Source organism: Monodon monoceros, unplaced genomic scaffold (assembly GCF_005190385.1).
Source record: "Monodon monoceros isolate NGI ecotype Baffin Bay Population unplaced genomic scaffold, NGI_Narwhal_1 Super_Scaffold_14, whole genome shotgun sequence".
NCBI classification, from domain to species: Eukaryota; Metazoa; Chordata; class Mammalia; order Artiodactyla; family Monodontidae; genus Monodon; species Monodon monoceros.
In genome coordinates, this window is record NW_021703770.1 from 23,549,665 (window position 1) to 23,569,342 (window position 19,678).

General features: G+C 35.1%; 2 protein-coding genes across 4 annotated transcripts in view; one reads left to right on the plus strand and one right to left on the minus strand.

The window, feature by feature from the left end:
* CSMD3 (CUB and Sushi multiple domains 3) overlaps positions 1-19,678 on the plus strand; it is a 1,080,114-nt gene that overhangs the window by 814,793 nt on the left and 245,643 nt on the right. For all 3 annotated transcript variants that reach the window (XM_029222726.1, XM_029222727.1, XM_029222728.1), the window contains one exon: positions 17,805-17,921. In XM_029222726.1, the coding sequence (XP_029078559.1) occupies positions 17,805-17,921 (117 nt within the window). The remainder of the gene's footprint in view (positions 1-17,804; positions 17,922-19,678) is intronic.
* On the minus strand, positions 12,905-13,248 carry LOC114895397 (small ubiquitin-related modifier 2-like). The gene is made up of 2 exons (XM_029222729.1): positions 13,096-13,248; positions 12,905-12,979 (listed from the first exon to the last, which is right to left on the minus strand). Exons 1-2 carry the CDS (start codon positions 13,246-13,248, stop codon positions 12,905-12,907), a joined length of 228 nt encoding a protein of 75 aa, XP_029078562.1.

Genomic DNA, 19,678 nt, shown 5'->3' on the forward strand with positions numbered 1-19,678 from the left:
TCTTTTTTAGATTCTTTTCCCATATAGGCCATTACAGAGTACTGAGTAGAGTTCCATGTGCTATATAGTAGGTCCTTATTAGTTAACTATTTTATATATAGTAGTGAGTATATGTCAATCCCATTCTCCCAATTTATCCCTCCCCACCTTACCCCCTGGTAACCATAAGTTTGTTTTCTGTGACTCTATTTCTGTTTTGAGATAAGTTCATTTTACCCTTTTTAAAGATTCCACGTATAAGTGATATCGTACGATATTTGTCTTTCTTTTATAACTGTTTATTATTGAAGATAGAGATACAGTGCAAAATACAGTTTAGTAAGGAGAAACAATGATATCACCATGGGAAGTTACCACAGACTCCCTAGTCAGTTGAATGATCCTAACGCATTGTACAAAATTGACATGGGAATGATATCATTCAGGGCAGATTTTCCAAACTATGGGTCACCACCAGTGAGTCATAAAATCAATTCACTGGATTGTGACTAGCATTTTTATAATTGATATAAAATTGAATAAAATAAAATAAAAGATAAAGACAAAAACATTATAATTCAAAGAACGTAGTAAGGATATTGTTTTCTGGAACTGTTTTCAGTTATATATACAGAGATAAATAAAGTGCAGTAAATAAATATATACCCATATTTGAGTGTGTGTGCATGTAGGTGTGTATGTATATGTTTGCAATGATATAAAGTGTATGTATTACTGTGAATTTCAGTGGAACAGGAAAAACCAGCAACTCTGATCTGATGATTAAAAGTTTGGATTTTGGGGGACTAATACACATGGTAATTTTTCTTAGTTATATAATGTATTCACCCATTTGAATTATATGTGTGTGATTTCTGAGTTACACAAGTCATTTGACCTCTCTAAGCATATCGTCTCTCATTTGTAAAATATGGATAATTGAAATCTTTGCTTCAAAATGTTGTTATAAGAAATTAAGAAAAGATAGGTAGCTACTAAATGGTCATTCTATTAATATCAGAACAATTGGTTAATTCTTGACTTGAATTAATGATTTCATCCATCAGAAGTTAAAGGGAATAAAAAGAGAAATAATTACTTTGGATTTAATCCTGACAAAGAGAAAAAAATAATTGATGACATGGAAGTTTATAGGAAATGTAAGAGAAAGAGTGATTTATTATCTTAGAATTTAGAGCCATACAAAGGAGAAATCTGTTTATAGGCAGAAAAGCATACTAAACTTAGAAAAACACTTTTCACAATTTACTGTCAGTAATCATTAAGAAACCATAGAAAATTTCCAGGAGCCAGAAAAGGAATAATCAAAAATCTGATGGGGAAAAATCAAAGAATACAGAAAACTACAGATCAAGAAGCTAAGTGTTAATCACTGGAATAAATAATTAACTAGGTAGACTTCAGTGACTTAGGTGGGAAAGGCAGGAGCTCCAAAATATATTGCATTCACAAATAATATGCTCGCCTAAGATAATCCTATGTCTTTCCAATATTTCCAATGTTTCATGGGTCAATTATAGCCCAGTTAAGTATATTTCATGTTGGTTGAACAGTAGTATCTACAGACAATTTGGAGGGAAGAGCAGACCTGAGTTCATGTCCTCTTACTGTATCTATAACCTGAAGCAAGCTGAACCTTGATTTTTAAATCTTTAAAGCCTTTTAAATCTTTAAAGTAATAGTTATTAACTCAATAGATTATTGTGAAGATTAAGCTATTAATCACAATACATGCAGAGGGCCTAGTAAAGTTCCCAGCAAATACTGGCATGTTAATACATGTGATTTTTAATACAATGTTCTAAAAGAAGCATATCGCTGGAAAACATGCATTGCACTTTGCATTGTATGTTATGTTTTAGTTGAACTAGTACATTTTTGTCATTTCAATATTAATTAAATCTAATTTATTAATGTTATTATATGAATACACATTCACTCATTCCTAAAAATAGTACAGGAGTTGATATTTTAAAATTTCTTAAAAGAGAATAATTTTTACCATCACTTACAACGGTTATCATCAGACTTTTAGTCATAATGGCAAGATATAAAAATCAGAAGTTGGGATTCCCTGGTGGCGCAGTGGTTGAGAGTCCGCCTGCCGATGCAGGGGACACGGGTTCGTGCCCTGGTCTGGGAAGATCCCACATGCCGCGGAGCGGCTGGGCCCGTGAGCCATGGCCGCTGAGCCTGCGCGTCCGCAGTCTGTGCTCCGCAACAGGAGAGGCCACGGTGGTGAGAAGCCCGTGTACCACAAAAAAAAGAAAAAAATCAGAAGTTATTTAATGAATGCTTTAAGGTACATTCTTTATAAACATATGACCATAACTGATCATTTCTATTATAGCAGAGAGAAAAGGAAAGCCCATTTTTTAGAACTAGATATACTTAACTCTAAACAATGATTTTAAGACAAGGAAAAAGCCTGGGTCAACTATGTGACCTTGTTCAATGTATTTATTTTGCATATCTAAGCATGAGATAATATTGTGTAATTTGCAAATTTGTTGGGAGAATTATTTTAAATAACTTATTTAAAGTGTTTAGTCCTGTGGCTGTTACTGTCACACACTAAGGAGAGCTTAATACATTTTAGTTTCTTGATCAGGTTCATATGCATCTATTTGTTTTCCCTCATGGTGATTATACAGAAATCCAAAATATACAGGACTCACTGACTTTCAGATTTAATAAATTAATACTTTAAAAGTCAAAATTAGTGCGTAAATCATGTGCAATAGAGCTAGAAGGGTTTGTTCTTTATAAGCATAAATTCCTTTTAAGATAAATTTTGTATTTTTTAATCAAAGTAAAATGTGCATATGATAATTAAGAATACAGAGAAGCGTACCATTTAAAGCAATATAAATCAATGTTCATCTGCCCTACCCCTCTCTATTCTCCTATTCCTCAGCTGAGTTTTCTAATAATTTCTATTTTCTCTGATGGCCCTCTCTGTGACTCTGCATAACATGAAGCTCTGTTCCTTGATTTACCAATATTAGACAATATCTACTGATTCCCTGATATAAAAGATAAATAGTTATGTCACATCCGCAGCTCCTCTCTTCAGTGTTTCAGTTATATTATTTTTGGTTATTCTAGTAATTGCCTTTGTCATGTATTAATTTGCTTATGCCTCTATTTGTACTTTCATCAATGTTTGAGAATTAGGTTGCCAGTCTTTGCTGCTTTTTATGCTAAGTCTTACCCCATAGAAGGAATCCTGACAAAATCTCTGATAATGGGAGCAGGAGATTTTGACTGACTGGTAGCCTGTGTTGCAGAGTACATGAGTAGGGAGTTAGCTATTAGACTGTGATCCTTAATGCCATCAGAAGATAGATTTTTATCATGGTTCAGGATTAAGTGTACATTTTAAATCTGAAGAAAATATTTTTAAGAGCTTATGTTGGACACTGCGAGATTATATTTGTCACAAGTAGATCTAGAATGATAGCATCCTGTGGTGGGTCCTTCTCAATGTTGAGAAATCCTGCAGTTGATCTCGTGAGAATGTCACATATATTAAATGATGGCAGAACAGGATATCTGTACCTGCAATTCACTTTGTGATAAAAAAAAATGTGTTTGGAAAATAATTTCTTCTCTTCTTATTTTTCATACTTTTCATATCTGTTGAAACCCTGAGATATTTTATCTGTAGACATACTGGATTAAAAGAGAAGCCATATAGCATTCTTATCCATGATCTGATTCAATATTAGGTAAATGTATTAAAACACAAATGGTGACAGAATCCATATTTTCCCTTAATATTCATTACTTGATTTATTTCACCTAACGGTATTCCATTTGTTTATATAAATACATCTCTACCCTGATCTAGGGCACCAGTCATCTCTTACCTCTTAACCTCTCTCCTAACTAGTTTCTCTCATTTTCTTGTTTCCCCATGCAGTCTCTTCTGAACACAGAAAAGTAATCTTTAAACCATACATCACATTATATCACATATTTACTCAAAATCTATCAGTGCTTCCTAAATCTGAATAAATGCCAAAGATCATATAATATAAAGCTCTACTTAATCTACCTATATACAACCTGACCTTCCTAAATATTTTCCGTTTTTACTTTATTCTTTGAGCCACACTGGCCTCCTGGATGGTTCTTCAAAGCACTCATCACACTTCTGCCTCAGGGCTTTTGCACTCCTTGTCCCTTCTGCCTAAAGCTTTTTCCCCAGCTCTCTGGCTGGCTAGCTTTTTCACTTCTTGTAGGCATATGATCACTTGTCTTTTTAGTAGAAAGGCCATTTCTGTTTACTTTCTCCTGACTCCCCAAAGCTCCAAGGATGAAATCAATGTATCTAAAATTGAAACAGTATATCCTGGGTAAAGATATCTCTGATATGTAAATCATTAAATTTGGGAATACTGACCACAGTACCAATGCAATAATTTTGTTGATTGATTGATTGAGGCATAATTGACATCTAACATTAGTTTCAGGTATACAAATAATGGTTTGATATTTATATGTATCGTAAAATGATCACCACAGTACGTCTAGTTAATATTTGTCACCATACATATATACAATTTTTTTTTCTTGTGATGAGGACTTTTAAGATCTATTCTCTTGGCAACTTTTATGTATGCAATACAGTGGTATTAACTATAGTCACCATGCTGTACATTGCCATGACTTTTTATTCTGTAACTGGACCAATGCAATGTTCTCGATCTTTTCTACTGCTGTAGCCTACAGTGAGCACCCAAATAATATATAATTATAATGATAAGACCCTAAGAATAAACGTATTTGGACGGTTAAAGAATCAGTAGTTTGCCAGTTATTCTAAAGAGAGAGTATCATTCATTCCTTTTTTCTCAGGTGTTTAGGTGTATCTATATACATGGTCCTGTACTAACTATTAGAGATAAAGACATGAATTCAATATAGTCCTTCCCCCCTGGAGAGTTTACAATGTGATGAGATACAGACAGATAAGGTACATTGCTAGAAATAAAAGTAGAGTATCGTAAGAGCAGCATGGAGGTGCCTCTGACCCAGTTACAAAGAGAGATCAGGGAAGTCTTCCTTATGAAAGTGATACATGAACTGAGTCTTAAAAGTATAATTAAGGGGGCTTCCCTGGTGGCGCAGTGGTTGAGAGTCCGCCTGCCGATGCAGGGGACACGGGTTCGTGCCCCGGTCTGGGAAGATCCCACATGCCGCGGAGCGGCTGGGCCCGTGAGTCATGGCCGCTGAGCCTGCGCGTCCGGAGCCTGTGCTCCGCAACGGGAGAGGCCACAGCAGTGAGAGGCCCGCGTACCGCAAAAAAAAAAAAAAAAAAGTATAATTAAGAAGGAACCAGGTGAGACACAAGGCATGAGGAGATGTTATACTTCACACCTAGGGTTCAGCATATATAAAAATGTAGAAGCAAGAGTAAACAGGAATGTTGTTAAGCAGCTCAATAGGCAAAGTGTGCATGGGGAGGAGATAATAGCTTATCTGTATTGAACACAGTTTGAAGTTTTATATACATATTATTTTATATCTCACCACAACCCCAAGAATTAGGGACTGCTAAAATTCTCATTTTACACATGAGGAAACCAAGACAAAGAGAGATTCAGGTAGTTGCTCAGAGTCATACTTGCCTAGCAGTCTTGTTTAGGAGTCCATGCTCTTAATCACTGCCCTAAAGGTAGGCTGGGCAATTCTACAAATGACCTTCTATTGATATTTTTATATCTCTAGAGCCTAAGAATGCCTGGCTCTTAACCAACATACTAGTTGTTTAAATGCTTCATGAATGAATACATGGCACCAGGAATAAGTGTGAGATTTTGGATTCTCCACTTATTTCTGTAATCTTCCTTTAGGCTAGGTATGAGAATTAAGAAAAGGTAAATTCCTACCAATAACTGATATAAAAGTGTTCACCTGAAATGGATTTTTGCATTTCATTTGAAATATAGCTCTGCACATAATACACATGCCTCAATAGATATAGTCATTAACTCAGTTCTCTTTTAAATCTGCAACGTTATTTTTAATACCTTTGTTTTGCTCATGTTAACATAAATCCTGGATTCTGGAAAAAAATTAACTGAATCGCCAATGACCTGTACGACTGATCAAAGTGCATGAACACAACTATGTTAAACTTAGACATCCAGTAGTCATCTGGCACCACTGTTTATTCAACTTCCAACTGCATGTGAAATGATAAAAGCTTTTAAAAGGAGAGCTCTCTTACCCTAGCAACTGAAGAGAAAGTTTTGAAACAAAGCAAAAGTTCATTTTGTGATTGTAGCTTTCCAACTTTAGAGTTATCTCTCATTAGTAACCTCATATGACCTACTTTTAATTAAATCATATTTTTTATGAAGAATTAAATAATTGAACTTTTATTCCAGATCTTCTGTTTAAATGGCATAATTTGCCTTGGGCTAATTCCTTATTTCAAATATCCTTGAGGTTTACAAAATTTTTCTGAGATGTGAAACGAGTCTAGACCCCATTCCATTATAAATGCATATAGAGATTATCTAGTCTAATATACGAAGCCATTTAGCATTTGATTTCATTTAAGTATGTGATATAACTAAAGCATGTAGATGAAAGATTCATGGAAAAAGGGCCTAGAGTTAAATTGTTTTAAAGTATCATCAAATATCCGCCTTTACTCAGCTACACATAGGAATTTTGTTCACAGACATAATACACAAATTACTTGTCAGAACCGTGTTCTACAAAGAAGTGTAATACATTCTGTGTTGAAAAAAGTTAAGGTAGTATTGGGATAAAACCAAAGCACACTTCGTTTTCATATGATAGGAGGAAACGTATACGAAAGGAAACGGGAAGGGAAGCTGATGTTATTGACCACCTGCTAGTTTTCAGGCACTCTTACATACATTATCATTCCAGTTGGCCTCCTGCATGCTCCTTTAGAGAATCATTAACATTATTAATAAATCCCTGCCGGTTTGGATTCTGGAGCATACCATATATAGAGTTGCCCATGTGACAAGCAGTTCAATTGCAAATCAATACCTATAATTCAGAGCATATTTTCTTGTGACCACAGACTTGGAGCTCATATTTAAACCATTTTTATTTTCCGTGCTTTTGGCATCTCAGTCGCTACACCATGTCTCCAGATGGGTAGTCGCATGGCCTCTCATCATACTAAGATGCCCCCCTTCTCCACTACCATCTAGTCTATATTTAAGTCAGACCTCAAATATGCCTTCCTAATGTATTGCCAGTTTTTGCAGAAAAATAAGAAAAAAAATTTATACAGAAAGTTGAATCAACCCAGCAATTCTCTCCTTACAGATGAAGAAAGCAAAGCGTGTAACAGTAACCATTAGAAGTCATGGTGAGATTCAAATTGTATTAAGGTAATAGGACAAAAGATCTAAAGATAGCCAAATCTTTTCTTCTACTGGGGAAACAAAAAGTCTGCTAACAAAGTTCATTCCACAAAACCTAGAAGTTAAAGGAAGCAATTTTTAAATTGAATAAGCATATCTGGAATACAATTCACATTGCAGGCAGTCTGTGAAAGATACCGTAAAGACAAGACAGAATCTCACACAAATGTATACAGTAAAGAAAGAACAAATAACACTTCTTTTATCTCCTTGAGAGACAAATTGGTGTACCTTTTCTCTTGCATACCTTGTGAGTATACCTTGTAAGAACTCTGAGTTAATTTCAGAAGTATGTGTTTGAAAAGATTGGTCTACTGTGTTTTCAAAGAGACACTGTAAAAGAGGGGAGAGGGAGATTACTGCTTCCCTTCCCTTTATTAAAAACAGAAAATTTCATTTTATACTTATACTTTAACCAGTGAACCATTCATTCCAAGATTCTTGAGGGAGATATATACATAAAAGGTGACAAAATAGAGCTCTCTGAGCAACAGGGAAGTTGGTTCCTAACCCCAGAACACATTGAGTGAGTTAGATTGAGCCACATGGGAGAGTTAGTGAGTAAATCTGAACCATATGTAGGCTATGGTTCTAAATAACTTCAAGCATAAGTCAACTCTAAGACTAGGTGTTTCTCCCAAAGTTCCAAACCTGAGTTTTAGGACCTTTCTGATGCTGGGAAGAATTTATCAGTCCTATTAGGAAAGGAGACAAAAGAGCAGAAAAGAAAGGGTCCTCCAATGCAACTAATATTTTCCAGATCTTCTTAGGCCAAAGCAACAGTCTCTGAACCAATCTTCCTTAAGAAAAAGAGTAGATAGAAAATCACAAGGACAGGTGGTTTGGGAGGAATCTAATTAGAATAGTAGAGGTTCCTTTCGTGTGTGTGTGTGTGTGTGTGTGTGTGTGTGTGTGTGTGTGTGTACTCTGATGAAGCCTATGGACCTTAAAAACATCTTTTTAAATGTACAAAGTAAAATAAATCATGTAGGCTTGAAAGAAAAACCAATAATATTGAAATATAGTTATCAAAGTACATAAAATCTATAATTGATGAAACACATTTTTGATGTAATAATATATGTACTTCTTAATTAATGCCTTAAATTAGAAGTTCCAGCAGCAAGACTCTAGTACCTACTATAATTTTTAGTAGTGATGAGCATAAACAATATTTTGAGGTATCTGCAACAATTATATATATTAAAAAAATATGTGATTTGGCAACAAAGTCCCATTTACTTCTAATGCTAATGTAATTTGTTGCTTACATTTGAAATTAAAGGAAATGCTAAAATTATAAAAAATTAGTTAGGGTCTAATGAAAATATAGATATCTTTCCCTATCCAAATTTATGGAACAAGGGAAAGAAACCCGTGAATTATAAGAAAAGGGGGAAGATGAGAGGATTTCTGCTCCCTTTCACTAGTACTATTAGCTCTTGTTTCCCCCTGACTTCTAAAGGATAGAGAATCCAGAGAGGGCTTCCCTGGTGGTGCAGTGGTTGAGAGTCCGCCTGCCGATGCAGGGGACACGGGTTCGTGCCCCGGTCCGGGAAGGTCCCACATGCCGCAGAGCGGCTGGGCCAGTGAGCCATGGCTCACTGTGCTCCGCAACGGGAGAAGCCACAACAGTGAGAGGCCCGCCAGGAAAGTTCCTCCTACCCTTTCTCTAAGTTTGGTATTCCTTCCGGGATTGATGAGGTTAGTTTATCTTCCTAAGGCATTTATGAAAGCGTCATAATATCGCCTCCAAGAGATTCTGGAGTAGGTCAGGAGAGTTTCTTAATTCATTTCATCTAAGACCACATCGTATGCCAGATGGAACAGACACCTCCTGTTTCATTTCCAGTTTGAATTTTCTTCTCTTCAGTAAGAGAGGCTACTCAGTCAGTAAATAGTGAAGCTGGAATTCAAAACTACACCTTTCTGATTCCAAAGCTTTGGGTTTTATATTGCATTTGTTGTGCTACCCTAAACAAAGGGTTTGAAAAATCTATGAGTTTTACATACTGTGCATTTAGTTAACAGCAAGATATTAATCTAATGTATATTTTATTCTTCCTAATATTTATGGTGTATATTTATTAGAAGTCCATTATATACATAAACACTACACTAGGCTCCAGAGTTATAAACAGTGTGCAAAAAAGACATGGAAACTTTGACTTAATTGATCATGGAGTCAAGAGATAGAAACAGACCTTAATCAAAGAGCCATACAAATACATATATAATTATAAGTTGTAATCAATGTCCTGAAACTAATTGATGGAATGCTGTATGATGGGGGCTTCTGAGCTACTCCAGAGACAGGGAAACTTTCCTGAGAAAGCAGCGTTTGTGAGAAGATCAGGTAGGGGTTAAAAAATTGTTACAAGTTTCTTTTTTTCTCTCTAAACTTACTTTATACTAATATGTTAGCTGTCTTAAGTAATTTTTTAATAATAAAAGACAGCTATCACTAACAATCAATGACAAATAAAGTAAACAATGAAAAGGGATTGTAGTTTTAAAAATGCACTAATAATTTGATTAAAATCATTTTAAGAACTTGCCTTCTCATACACAGTTTCCTACAAATCATTGATTAGTAATTTCTAGGGTCTTGGGAGTGGAGCAAATGGGGAGTGACTGCTAATTAGTATAGGAATTCTTTGGGGATGACAAAAATATTCTCAAATTAGATAGTGGGGTTGGTTACACAGCTTTGTGAATATGCTAAAAAGATACTCAATTGTACACTTTGAAAGGGTGAATTTTATGGTATGTAAATTTTATCTCAATCTTGAAAATGAGGTTAAAAATTAGTGACGTAGGTATCATAGATGAACTACCAACACCCATGAGACCATTAGTTTTAGTAGAATTTGTATATAGTAACATGGGAGATCTATCAAAGGAACATATCTATTCATAGACCTTTGTCACAGAATGAACTCTTCTTTTTCAAAGAACGTACTCTATGATGGAGAACACAGCTCATAGAGCACTGAAGGGTGAAGGTAATGTTTTCCTAGCCAGCAAAAGCAGATGAATGAGTCTAGGCAATTAGTGAAGTGAGGTGACAAGATATAGAAGCTCATATTGTACTAAGTTGACTTACTGAGTCATTAAAATGGTTTATAAACCACTGATTATAACGTTAAGATGGATTTTTCTTTTTAGTGTTAAACAGGAGTGCGTAATTAGAACACAAAATTAATTCACAAGTTATGAAGACTGATTTTTGCTCTTTTTCTTTTCAGTGAACAGATGAAACAATAGAAAACTCTATTTATTATAATTATTATTATCCTTAGCAATATTTTTTATTATTATCCTTAGCAATATTTTATTATTATTTTTAGCAATATTATTATTGCTTATTATCCTTAATATTTATTATCCTTAGCAATATTATCCTTAGTTTTATTATTATCCTTAGCAATATTTTTTATTATCCTTAGCAATATTATTCTTAGTTTTCCAGATACATAATTTGAATGTGTCAAAGTGCAGAGGAAAATGAAGAGTAAAATAAATGTGACTTAGAGTAATAGTTTATAATTTAAAGTAATATTTATTACCATTATGATAAAATAGCCTTATGGGAGGTTTATTATCTAAGGCAGATATACAAAATGAAGTTTGTTTACTTATATAGGAAACATGAAGAGGCACATGAAATGAATGGCTGAATAGCTAGGTATTTTTGCTAAGATGAAGATTTTGAACAAAGGAGAGAGAAAAGCAATAGTAATTTTAATCTTAAAGTCAATATTGAGAATAACAGCTGTCTGCATTATAAATTCATATCACAGAGGGTTATCATAAGTCCTTCTCTTAAAAAAAAAGACTCCATGAGAGATACAGCTTTCAGACACATTCTATACCAGGATTTATGATTTGGGATATTCAATTGGGCTATATCAGAGCATAGGTAATTTACTAGAAGTGGACCAGCACTTCTGTAAAGTACAGCAGTTCTTTCAACCTGAAGGAGTCACAGGCAACATATAGTAAATCATCTATTTAATATACCATATTGCTCTTTTGTGACCTGCAAGAATTCATCACTTTTGAAAGTACCTAACTTGCTTGCAGAGAAAAATTTATACACTATATAATAATTTTCATTGTAGAGCATATTTGATAATAAATTATACATTCCACAAGTGAAAAGAGAGATTTGAAGTTGTGAGTAGCTTAAGGCTACAGTGTATATAATATAAAATCTCTGGACATTTAAGAAGTACCTCTTCAACGTACAATGTAAGTGATTTGAGATTCTTCTGTTCTTCCTACCTTCAGTGGGAAGGTATCTCAGTTCTTCTTCTTCAGTCCTCTTCCTCCATCCCACACACATGATTAAACCATAGGTGGGAAGTCCTTTTTATTGCACTAGCAGCCTTAACATTTAATTTCAGTCTCATCCGCTGATTTTCCTAGAGATAACCACATCTGCCTGTTGTATCACCACATCATGGTTCAAGAGTAACACAAGTATACACAGTATAGTTCCAGCATGGGCATATTTTACTTGTACAAATCAAACCATACAAATTCATCCAAAAGAGGATTTTTAAAAAAACAAACAGGAAAAGAGGGAACAAGGAAAATAATACAAAATTAAACTGCGTGGGTGATTTCGCTCCCTCAGTGAGGGTATGCTACAGATTGATAAAATGTTAGCAAGGATTTGCTACTGTGAAATGGTAGGTATGAGTTTGCCATTCCCTCAGTGGAACTCAGTGTCCATGTGACTGGCTCTCAGATTGTAAAAATCTTATGATTAAATATATTTCCAATGTTTAAAGATACATATCTTACACATAATAGTGTCTCTAAATATAAAGCAACAGTGATTCCTGGTAATCAGAGAAACAGCAAAGATTTCAATCCCAGAAAGAAAAAAAAAACATAGGCTTACATGGATTTATTGGGAGGGTATATCTTTTTTTTTTCCCCATTTTAAACAGGAAGTTTATTTAAACAGCAAGACACTTGACTTGAAGGGAAAACTATCTAGGATTTATTTATTTTAGAGTAATTTATCCCTACTTAAAGACAAATAAGTGAAAAACATTAAAATTCTCCAATCAGGTAAGGTATGCAAGGATTTTTATGTTCTTTTTAAAAAAAAAAAAACAGTGAGAGCAAAATAACTTACTGTAATATAAAGATAAGAACTGAATGAGCATGCCACTAATGGAGAAAAGGGGCTATTTTCACAGAACCAGTATTTTTCTCCATCCCAACTCCATTTGATGTCGATCAAAACATACCATTGGCCATTTAGTTTAAAAAAATGCAATATGCTTGTACACATATATCAGTTACTTTAGGTACAATAAAGGAATGGGGGTGGGGAAAATGAAAGAGTGGAGAAAACTATACTGGAGTGGTCAGGATGTGGTGGAACCTAATTGTGGTTTTCTAATTTAGAATGTCTTCTTGGTCTAGAGGAACAGAATTCTGGAGTAAAGTAGCAGGTTCACGTTTTAGTAGACACCTCCTGTCTGCTGCCAGAACACATCAATTGTATCTTCATCCTCCATTTCCAACCATGAAAAATTCTTTCTAAAAACTGGTAATTTTGAATATAAAACAACCTCGGGCACCTCTACAGATGTGTCTGCTTCACTGATTGGCTGCCCATCAAATCAGAATCTGATCTGCCTCATTGACAAACCCTGTGTTCACAGTAGGCTTTCATTAGTTTATTAAGTGGCATATGCCTCTTACTCTTAAACTGCACCACAGAACCATCCTGCCCCTCCACCTTCAAATTAATATGATCGTTGTTCTCAGTCTTGACTCCTTCCTTGGGCTTTTCGTTGGCCATGGCGAGCGCCGGAGTCTCTTCAGCTGCCACTTCACAAAAGAGGTACCAGGTCCGCACGGAACGAGCACACAAGCAGCACCAGGAGCGGCAGAAGCAGGAGAGGGTATATCTTGATTGTCTTGGATTCAAGTCAATTTATGGGGTAATTTCAACCAAGTGAAATGTTTGTGTTATGTGCTGACTGTGGAACACCATTTTATAGTAGCATGGTCTTGGCAAGCGTAGTTTATTTAATCATCCAACAGACCTTTATGGAGAATATACTGTGTATCAGAACTGTTCTAGGAAGAGAAAAGAAACATTATAAGACTTATTATGTGTTAGAAAAATCACTAGCCATGGTAAGAACTTGTAGGGATGAGTGGAACTGGGGGTCTGTTGAAAGAGCCCATATGGAAACTGTTGGGAGTCTGGTTTGCAGCAGTTACAGTGGCAGAGGAGAGAGAGAGGCTGAAAAGCTACAGGAGAGTACGAGCAACAAATCAGTGATATATTGAACTCTAAGAGTCAGGGGAAAAGTGTCAAGAATAACGGCATTTTGCCTGAAAAAGAAAAAATATATATGTGTGTGTGTGTGTGTGTGTGTGGATGAATCACTTTGTCTACATCTGAAACTAACACAACACTGTAAATTCACTATACCTCAAAAAATTGTTAAAAGAATAATGACATTTTATATTAGGCTAAGTTTGACATTTTAAGTGTTTAAAATAGTTAGGTTTGGGGTTTCCCTGGTGGCGCAGTGGTTGAGAGTCCGCCTGCCGATGCAGGGGACACGGGTTCGTGCCCTGGTCCGGGGGATCCCACGTGCCGCAGAGCGGCTGGGCCCGTGAGCCATGGCCGCTGAGCCTGCGCGTCCGGAGCCTGTGCTCCGCAACGGGAGAGGCCACAACAGTGAGAGGCCCGCGTACCGCAAAAAAAAAAAAAAAAACCTTAGGTTTTATATGTATACATAAAACACAATTCTTTAGTGCTGTGAAATCATAATTATAGCAAACAATATAAATGTTAGAATTATTGTCAAAGCGATAGCACATTTTAGAATTAGCAGTTTGGCATTTCGAAAAGTATGTTCTGAGGAACATTGGTCCTGTGAGATGAAAGAGAGCCTCCATGATCAAATAAGTTTGTAAGAACAAGTATGACATTCCCCGAACCTTACTAAAGTCACAGTTAAGTCTCATAGCATAGAACCTTATTTATTTTACCCATGTATTTCCTAAACTTACTTAATCACAGAACCATTTCTTCTCATAATATATGTGCTCTACAAAAATGCTATTAAAATAGAGATTTAAGAGTAGTCATACGTATCACATAAGTTATAATCAAGAACAGGTGAGTTCTTTGCATTACAACGGATATAGGCTGTTTAGCCAGTTTGACAAAAGGCCCACAGGTATAGTCAAATGGCAAAAATAAGCATAGAATTAAAAGTTCTGTCTTGCTTTTATCTTCTACTGATTGTTAATAGAGCCAGAAAGATAACGGCTGACCTTTTCTGTACTAGCCAATAAAATGAAATTAAAACAGGAAGAAAGAATACAGAAAGCTTCTAGGAACAAACATTACAAGAATTAGTAAAGCTGGCCTGGCTTAGTCATTATTCTATTTAGATTTTTATAAACATAAAACAGATTACAGTATATCTGTACCACACAGCATAGTGAATTTTCCCTTATTTACATACTACATAAAATATTGTCAGTCACCACAATATTCAACATAATTGACTATAAATTAGGCCATGCTGTAAGCACTGACCAGAAAAAATGTAAAATTATTGCTACCAGTACAAATAACAAAAACTAACATAATAATAGTTACCATAAAGAGCTGTGATTATACTGCAACCTTGTATATATTCATTAGTGGTTAAAAAGCTTCATATTTTTTCATATTTATAAATGAGATTTTTAACAAGAGCTGTCCCAGGAGTCCATTATGCAAAATAAAATATTCAAAACATATTGAGGCTATCAGATGCATAGTAATGTAGAATGGCAGAATGTTCATGACTAAGTCACAAAGCTGAACTTGAGTTAGAACCTCTCATTTCTATTCATTCTTTCAAAATATAAAAATAAGAGCTTTTGTCACGTACATTCAAAGTATTGTCATTTTGGAGCACCTTAAGATCAGAAAGAAAATTAACATAAAACATGCTGCTTATTCTTGAGTGATTCTCTCATCAGTACTATTATCAGTTGAATAAAGTTATCAGTGCTGAAATAAGAATACACCTGACTAATCTCAAACAATAATGAGCGATGAGAGCAGTGCTTCTTTGGTTATTATCATCATTGTCAACTTGTTGTTCTAGGGAGTTCTAATTTTACTATGTTTAATTCTAACTATTTATTACCATTTTATAGAACATTAAAAGGAAAAAAGGTAGAACATTCATTAGCCACCCAACTCAGTACAACTTACTGTTTGCTTTGTATGTGTGTGTTTTAAATATATTGCTGTATCTTTAAACTTTGGCCAGAAATCCATCAAACGTTTTGAACTTTTCGAACTGTCATGACTCTTCTCAAGCCACCTAACACACCATTGCATTCAGCTCTCTTTAAAAGGAAAATCAGGCATTAACTCCAATAAATTCCCAGCATAAAACCTAAACCTGTGTATTTTCAGTCTTCTTCAGCTCTTTTTCTCAAGTCACAGAGGACTGTCATTAATGCTTTCTAAACTTAATCACTCCAGTTTAGTTTTTGATCTTTCCCAAGCCTCTAAGTCAGTGCTCCAGATTTTCCCTCTTTAATGGCTCTGTCCTCCCTGTTAAACAAAACAACAATAACAAAAACTCATTCAGCTTTGCATTTTCCCCCAACTACTCCCTACATTCTCCTTCTGTTTACCGTTAAGATTCTGATTACTTTTGTATCTCTTTATAAACCACTTATTCTTCATCCAACTACAACCTAGCTACCCCTCTCTACTCTAGTTCAAGGGTTAGCAACTTTTTCTGTACAGAGCCAGATGATATTTTGGGCTTTGCTGACCACATATGTCTCTGTGATGTATTCTGATTTATTTTTTTCGGTTGTTTTAAACTCTTTAAAGATGTGAAAACTTCCTTTGGTACAGACTGGATTTGGTTTGCTGGCTGTAATTTGCAGAAAGCGGCTCTGGTTAAAACTACTGTATCAATAATACCAAAAAGTTCCTTTCTGGTGTTTGAAGGGACTCCTCCCTGCACAAATTCAAGGCAAATTAAGTGATAAGCTGAAGGAAGGCAGACCATCAGCTTTAATATTGATAAAGCTGATGAGCAGTAACAATGGGCTTCCTGTGCAGTTGCAGGTCTCTCCCAACAACCATGGCCACCCCCTCAACAGATTCGCCCTTAAATAGGCTGTAGAGACCAGCAAGCTGCTTTACAGGCAGGATGGCTCCCAACCAGAAGTAAAGTTTCTGTCCTGGGCTCACCCATCATTCCATCTCCATGGGGTAAGGGGTGGAGCCAGCAGGCCAGCAAGCCTAGGCAAAACCCCGCGTGGAGGAGACCAGAGGCATAGAGAAGTAGCTCCCTGCTACCTAATACTCTAGACCACCAGACCACCTCAAATTCCTTTTTCATTTATTACCACTTTGCAACACGATGGTTTTGAACACTTTCTTTTAATTGAAACTTTCCTCCCCATTGGCTCCCAAGAGACTAAATTCTTTGTAGCCACCCTCTCACTAGTTCTACCTTGGCATTCTCTGACCTCCTCTTTGGCCATCTTTTCTCATTCTACATACTTTTCTGGGAGATCTCATTCATTTAAATAATATCAACTATCATCTTTTGCTTTTGATACCTATAACTCCTTTAGTAGCCCAAATCTTTCTCTGTGTTCCAGAACTACAAATCCCAAAGCATCTGCCATCTTGTGAAAAACAGAACAACTATCTACAAATTTTCCAGAAACATTGGTTTCACCCTCATCTTTTTTAGGAACGTAGCACATTTGGGGCTGAGGTAGCAATAATGTCTCTCTCTATGCACCATCAGCAACTCTTCTGATTTAAATGTAAACCATAAGCAGATAGAGATTGGTGAGAGAATATTTTACTTAGATGAGTGGATGAATGTGTTTGTACAGCCATCCCTGTGCTGTGTATAGGAGTACCTCAGTTGGTGGTAGCATAATCAAGGTTGATTTTGAGTAGGGTTTCAAAGCCTCGTGGTGAGTAAAACAATTTCCCACTGCATGTGTAATTTCTCATCATTATAAAAGAGATGATTATCTTTATACTTTTATCATAAATGAAAGCAGGCCCCCATTATTACCTTTAGAGATAGATAGCACCATTGCAACATTATTATATTACTTTGTTTCTGAGAAGAGTAAATCTGAATACTTAAAAAGAAGCTTTCTATTGCATGTGCACAATTTTTGACTTTTAAAGTATTTGACAGTGGGGACCTTGTTAAAAGATGGAAATAAATGATATTCCTTAAAATCCAGTAGCCATAATTTTTATAGCATGAAAATAGTCATAGTATGAATTTTTAAATGTTTTTCTAAAAATAATATTTTTAAAACATTTTTTTTTATTTCCAGCACCTTGTGGAAGTCGTTCTACAGGTTCAGAAGGCACTGTTCTATCACCAAACTATCCAAAAAATTACAGTGTGGGACATAATTGTGCTTATTCTATAGCAGTTCCCAAGGAGTTTGGTAAGTAAGATACATCTCATCATATAGAGTATCATTCCAGACATGCTTTATTTTCATTATATGCTATCAAAATGTTAGCTGTTTTTTAATGAAAATATTTACTATTCATAAAGTACTTTACAATTTTTTTTAGATAGTAGCTTTGTAATAATAAAATTTTAAGGTTATTTTACTCATTTTGAATTTATAGTCAAGTGCACAGGTGAACAACAATATAAAAATGAAAACAGGATTGTTTTTAATTTTTAAAAATAAGTACATCCAGTAACCTTGCAAGTGCCTTCATATTGGAGTTTCATAAAATGGGAAATCACCAGAGCATAAAGCAAAGTCTGCTCTGCAAAATATGCATAAAATCAAATATAGAACTTTATAATAATGACAATAATATGTACAAAACAATCATATCAGTTTTATACTTTATTAACACATTTCCAGGAAGAAAAGATTTTGGTTTTAGGCACCTAGTTTCTGGGACAGCAAGGAATATAAAAAGACAGCAAAGGACATTTTAGCTCATCTTGTCAACCTGACAATCTGTTCTGCATTGGCACTGAGAAGACAATGTGTCCTTTGCTGCCTTCACATCTCCCTGATCACAAGTCTTAGAAGTCACTTACCTGGCTTGTAAAGGTTTTGGATCTGAAATCCAGCTGGATCTAACCCAGATTTAGCTCTCTTTATGGATGGATAGGCAAAGGAAATTTAGTGAGCAGTAAACTGTTGGAGAGAGGCTGAATGTTTAGACTTCTAGAATTTAGATTTACAGCATCATGTTACATGGTAAAGGATTTGCTGTGAAATGAATGTCTGAGTCAGGATGACAAAGTGTTATAGCAGAAGGACCTAGATTTGATCATATCAAGATTGTTGGATCACATATTGACTTAATGTTTCTGCTGATTATAAAATAAGCTGATGCTTCCAGTCCAATTTCTTATAATGAGATATTACCTATATATGCTCTATATACCCTCTTTTTCTCTGTTCTGAAACAAGTCCAAGATCCTCAACTTACTTAAAAGAACATTGTCATAAGAAGGGAAGTACTAAACCTTTTATTTTAACCTTAAAATAGAATTGATGATGTTAGTATTAGCAGGGTGTCTATTTCTTTTCTCCAAACTATTTCTTCTTCTTAGCATGTGATCGGTTAAATCAGAGTTGAGTTCTTTAATTGTGAAGAGAACAACAGTTTAGAAGGAAAAACGTCATCCACTTAATCATGTTTATTTTATTTTATTTTGTTGCCTTTTGTGCCCAAGAGAGTCCTTCCCTTGCTAGAGGGGTTTATAGGCCCCAGCTGCCAAAAATATTACATGGTTGATGACAGAATCCTAGCAATGCTAGTCCAGAAGACTGCATGGCTATCTGAGTCCTCTTTGGAAACCATTAATTTGTTCTTTTATACTTGTTCTTGGGATGTCATGCAATCAAAGGAATGAAAAGGAAGAAAATCAGGCATTTCCTTTTCTGACACATAAACATTTGGTCACCTGGAGGTGTTTTACAGTATCCTATGCATGTATGCATGTATGTTCAAAAAGAGAAGAAAAAAGTACTGATTAAAATAAAATTAAATTAATAGATTCCTAATGAATGGAATCTTTATTTTAGCAGAGTTAATATAAGTTAAATTTAATTATCTTAATATGAAATAATGCAACTAATAATTGGTGGTTTTTAACACTATTTTTTTTTAAACAAGTCCTTTTGGATTATCTGTGGGTAAAATCAAATGCACTTTGATTTATTAG